Below are 6,000 nucleotides of genomic sequence, written 5' to 3'. Positions count from 1 at the left end.
ATGCAAGATAGGTAGATTTTTTTTAATCTTTCCAATCCAGGGCTGACAGACAATAATTGGCCCAAAACCCTCCAGCCAGCTTCCATGCCTAGGTATGGGCTAGAACTGCTTCTTCCCACTACTAATCCAGCATTTTGTATATAGACAATTTAATATCCTGCTAGATTTCAAATTCTGTATAGAGATCATCTTAAAATAAAGGTCAGCTCATAAGCACTAATTGACAATGTTAGTGACTGGGAAAGAAGTGCACTTTCATTCAAAATTTGGGTTTCCAGAATTATTTCCCCAAGAACTTTTTTCTTTGTAAACATCTGCATTCTAGTTCCTTTTTCATTTTGATTCCCAGGCAGACAAACAAATGCAACAGCCATATACTGTAGTACTGTGATGTAATAATCTGGTTTGGGAATATTAGTTTCATATGATTAGCTGAAAAACATTTTATGGCTAATTTCTAGCTGCATAAATAAAGCCCATGATGAATTAAAGTATTTTACTAAAATTGTTCACAAGTAAAGCCCTAAGATAGAAACATTGTAATAATACTTGTTACCTGGTCATGACCAAACTTATTTTCTTCAGAAAATTTGGTCTTTTTGGGTGGACCATCTTCTTTAGCTGAAAGTAGTGGTTGTTCCCCTGCTGCAATATTTACTTTTGGTTCCTTCTCTGGTGTGTTTATTCCTGCTTCCAAAACAACATGCAAGAATATATTATAAATAGCTACAATTGTCATTAGAGCTTATGCTATGACCTATAAGAGTCTTTTAAATATTGTAGGTTTTCATCTTACAGCAGAATTCTTTTTGAAAGTGAACAGGTACAAAGGTGACAGCCCACTTATCTCTGAAGCAGAGCAAACTCTATAAATACATTAAAAATGTACTCTTCTCTCTTGTTTAGCTAACCTTATGCTGCCCTAAACAGTAATCAATAACTAGATCTCTCTAGTATTTCACTCATAAATTTTATACCACATTACGCAAAATCAAATCATAGCCTCAGTTCTTGCTCCAAAATAATTAATTTCCAAACATTCCTCTTTTTTCCCTGCCTCTAATTAAGAATATATTTATCATGCTGCTCAGATAAGATGCCTATTATTTCCAATTATTGCACAACATATAATAAATACTGAGTCGAATACAGTTTCATCATACCTCTAGGAGACTACTGAAATCAATGGGGCTTAAGTTATTCATGACTAATTAAATCCCACTGATTTCAATAGATATAATGTTGGCATAACTATATTATAATTCATTTAAAAGAAAAAGCACCCGCTTAACCACACAGAGACAAATAATGCCCATGCACTGACTTAAAATATGTTTTGTACTTAAATACTACAATGTATGTACTAATAATATCATTAATATTCAGCCTGAGCTAGCCTCTTAATATAGCCAGGTTAGTACACATCAAAGAAAAGAATGCAATTATAATTTCCTAGATCAAAAGAAAATTCTTTGCAGCTTCAATTTGCAGGGTAGTTTTTTTTTTGCTAGGCTGGATATTTCAACAGCATTGGGTAGTCTGGTCACATACATCTCACAACAAACAGAAAACCTCATTTACCAACCATTCCAATCTCATCATAGTGTGGCATCAATCTGACCTTTTTTCTGCTGTTTATTATGAGTATTTCTAATTTTAACTTTCAATTTTCACCATCTTCCAGTCAATTTGCAACTAAATTATTTCCAGGGTGAGGACACTATCACTGGACAACTGGGTGCAAATACATCTTGAAATGCAATGACGCTAAACCATTGATTGCTATCAGACCCAACATAAATATATTGTCTAGGGGAGATGCATGAAGGATCTTGATTTTTAAGATCCACACAGAGTTCACATACACGAACAAACTGACCTCACTGTCTAATGTCTTAGTTTTAATTTTAAAATAGGGTCATGACTGTCACTGATGAAAAGCTTGCAGAATACTTATAATGAACAAAAAGCATATTGGTGGAGAGAGGAAAGAAACATTACTCTTAAAAGAACACTTTTTATTTGAAAAATAACAGAAAATCCTGTAAGAATAAGTAAATTCAGAAGCAGCAAAATATATTGCATGTGGTTATCTTCAAAATATATAAATACATTTTGTTAGAAATACATTAAAATTGACAATACTATATATTTCAGTGTATTAGTCCCTCTATTAAACTTAGGAGGCAGAATAGACTTAGTGAAACTTTAAAAATAAAACTAGAATTATAGATTGATTAAAGATCAAGATTATTCAAATAAATTGCAAATGGATAAAGCCTTGTTTGGATTTCTTTTATAAAGGTTTAAGGTTTTCAGAATCTTAACGGGGCTAAGAGGTTAAAGCATTTTAAATATTAATAATAATGTTTTAAAACAAAAATAAATCTATCTCTTTTACCAATCATTTTACCCTTAAATTAGATTAGCACAGCAAAGTATTTTCCTTATTAAAATGCATTAAAATGCCCTAAGCTGTGTAGGCAGCAGCAAAATGGTATGAATAACATTTGAGGGTGCTTTGTGCACCGTCTTACATCCCATTCCTGTGTCTCTTCTCTGATAATGGGATTCATGAATCCCAGAGGACTATATTGAAAGTTTGGATCAGGAATTCCAAGTTCCTTACTCATTTACCCTTTTGTATTTGGAATATACCCACCTTATCCATGAAAACCAGCTAGGTGATCTTGGCCCACTTACTCTCTCTCTCAGCCCAACTAAGCTCATAGGGTTGTTGTTGTAGAGGAAATAGGAAAAGGAAGGTGTGCTAGATACAGTATGTTTTCTGCGTTATTTGTAAAAATAATAAAGTGGGATACAAACAAACTTGTTCTGTCTAAGAATTGTGATTATCATGTGGGATATAAATGTTAGGCTCAGACATGCTTAAAAAATGATTTAGACCAGAGGTGTCAAACTCGATTTTATTCAGGGCCACATCAGAGTTGTGTTTGACCTCGGCGGACAAGGATGGGCATGGCTAGCATGGTCATTCGTGTCCAGGAGGCATATGTGATGGTCCAAGTGCTCTGCCAGTGAAAACGCTCCTGAGTTCCATTTCCAGCTGCAACATCCTCCTGCAACCTTCTTACTGGTGCCCCCACCAGCCTCAGTACACACACCTTGGCAGAGGCACCATCTTTGTTGTTTCCAGGAAGGCCCCATGGGCCAGATCTAAGCATCCCATGGGCCGGATCTTGAGTTGACACCCCTGATTTAGACCATAATGTAATATTTCACTACGGCAGTGGTGATATTTTTCAGGTTTCTGGGAAAGGCCAACCTATGCTTTATTGAAAGCCACATTGAAAGCCACATCTTAATTTCAACTCATTAAAGTAGTCACATCTTTCTTTAGGTTTTCTTTAGGTCTTCATCACATATGTCACAAGTATAAATTGTTCACGTTATCTTCCTTGTCAAACCCAGCTGTATTATATTTCAATGACATTAATTTTCAGATTCATCCTCTTATTGCATAAAACCAGTCAAATACTGTATTTTCTGCAAACCATTTAGATTCTAAACAATAGTATAACATCTATATAAAAAAATTCAAGTTCATCGACAAGTCCAACCAACCTACTTCTAATGTCACCAGAAGGATGTTGCTTTTCTGTACATTCAAAACAATCACTTACTTCCTAATCTTTAAACATACAATTGTCTAATAAAGTCTAAATTAATACAGAAACTAATTCTTTACATTTTCTTGTACAATACAAGGCAGCAGCTCAAGCTAAAGCATTTATTAATTCCTATCCAGCTTCCCTCCCCCCCAAATTATTCTTTATCATCTGGACTTTGTTTCTATCCATTATGTTTTCAGGACTGAATACCACAAAATACGTTTTGTATAATAGAAGATTTTATATTAATTGGGGGGAGGCGGGGAGTGAGTTTCTTTCCAAGAATGCAATGCTATTAAGACTCTGCCAGAGATGCTTTATTGGTGAGATGGGCATTATATACATTTGATAAATAAATAAATGCATGCATACATACATAAAACTATATCAGAAACTTTTCCATCATGAAGCCTCAAAAGTAATTTGACATTATCTAAATAAGATTTATTCAAGATTTCCAGGTGCTGAGAACTTACCGCACATACTAAAAAATGTAAACCATTTCTGACACTAAGTGATAGTTTTTAGATTGACTTATCTATGTTTATTTTTAAGGAGGGTACCCTACATCTACTTCAGAGTGCAACACTACACCTTTCTTCCGAAGGCAATAATTATCCCCAAAATCAAGATTTAGAACCCTGTTTTTGATGTGCCAATGGGTGACTCAGTTCTTCAAACATGTCCACTTCTTCCTGGTAAACAGGGTGTGGGATCCATACAGCAGTGGGATTCAATTTTTTTTTACTACCGGTTCTATGGGAGTGGCTTGGTGGGTGTGGCAGGAGAAGGATACTGTAAAATCTCCAGTCAGAGGTGATATTTGCCGGTTCTCGAACTACTCAAAATTTCCGCTACCGGTTCTCCAGAACTGGTCAGAATACTACCTCTGGATCCAAACAAATGACTAAGCATTTCTGATACTGCTATAAAAATGATATCAAAACTGGAATGAATGCAAGCAATTTTATCTTCAGAATGTATAATATATATGTATGTATGTATGCATGCGTGCATGTATGTATGTATACAGACACATACATACACACAATTATATATCATGTTATTCAAAAAGAAGAATTCCCCTTCAGACTATAGACACTCAACTTTTGCTTTTCTAATTACTTTACTCTCCCATAGATTAAACCCTAAAAGTCATGTACAGTCAGCTTCTCTTCAGATTTTATGCCATGTACATTTCATCCATTGTTGTGTGTGTTTCATTGCAACCAGTTCTTCAAAAAACAAGAAGACGGTCAGGCAATGCTTACAGAAAAAAGGGTGCTTGGGTTAAATTGTATTTATAGCCTGAGCCAGAACTGCTGGACATGGCAGCTGGAAATTTCCTTTGAGACAGTCAGATTCCATTAGGATTCCTGAGCCTTCAAAGAAGATTATTTCTAGTATGTTTCCAACCACTTTAGAAGGTCAGAAATCTCTGAAAATGCAGAGTGATATTTCCATATGACAGAACAGTGGTCACTCCCTCTGGCAGGAGAAGCCAAGTAGAAGCAATTAAAGTTCGAGGAAAGTGAAACATAGGAAGTAGAGACAGTAAAAATTTCTCATAGCAAACCATTTATAAGGCAGTTGTTGGGTATGACACAAGTATGTTTGCTGCTTTGAGTTATTTCTAAAAGTAACAAAAATGTGGGATGCAAACAAATAAATAAAATCTGAATTATCTCACTTTCAAATGTCTTATGAATAACCATTATTTATGAATAATTTTGACTGTTATCACTGTTGCATGCTAAAGAAAAAGGGGGCTAGAATTACCTGATTTAAAATTATATTTTGCAGCTTGTTGTTTAATATGAATGAAAGAATGGATGGCTTTAAAAAAGAGGTGATATTGGAATTGGAAGGACATGATTTAAGATTTTATTGGCATGGTTATTTGTAGTATGATAAAGTCAAGGTTAATGTACATTTTAAAAATCATTTATTAGACATTCCATATTGACAATTTAGAATTTTAATGTTCTTTAATAAATAAAGAATTCTTTTAAAATCCCTTTATGGTTGTCACTCTAATAAGTTTTTTTTTAAAGAATGGAAATGAAATTTAAATAAAATAGTTAATGGATACTGCTTTGAATTTTTTCTCCAGGAGAATTTAAGTTAAAAACAAGAGAAAATCTGGAGTTGGAAGGTTCTTCATATTATTGATTTCCTTATGCTTAGTTAATGGAAAGATTTAAGTCTGATTTAAAAATTATGAATTTGAAGGTGGCAAAACCGAATTTGATGGAAGCAATAGGCTGATATTTGTAAACCAATCAGAGTGCTGTGAAGCACTGTAAAGTGATATATAAGTCTAAGTGCTATTGCTGTTGTATTACGAGGAGTTGTGTACGATGGGTGA

General features: G+C 34.2%; 1 protein-coding gene across 4 annotated transcripts in view; it reads right to left on the bottom strand.

Annotated features, from left to right (window-relative positions):
* Nucleotides 1–6,000, bottom strand: part of ZFHX4 (zinc finger homeobox 4) — a 195,368-nt gene that overhangs the window by 22,218 nt on the left and 167,150 nt on the right. For 3 of the 4 annotated variants that reach the window (XM_087961880.1, XM_087961883.1, XM_087961881.1), the window contains exon 6: nt 557–690. In XM_087961880.1, coding sequence (XP_087818006.1) covers nt 557–690 — 134 coding nt within the window. The remainder of the gene's footprint in view (nt 1–556; nt 691–6,000) is intronic. The other variant, XM_087961882.1, reaches the window with a different exon arrangement.

Source organism: Notechis scutatus, chromosome 3 (assembly GCF_049901735.1).
Source record: "Notechis scutatus isolate UNSWTSFEM ecotype Mainland chromosome 3, rNotScu1.2, whole genome shotgun sequence".
NCBI lineage: Eukaryota > Metazoa > Chordata > Lepidosauria > Squamata > Elapidae > Notechis > Notechis scutatus.
This window is presented reverse-complemented; position numbering and strand designations above follow the sequence as displayed.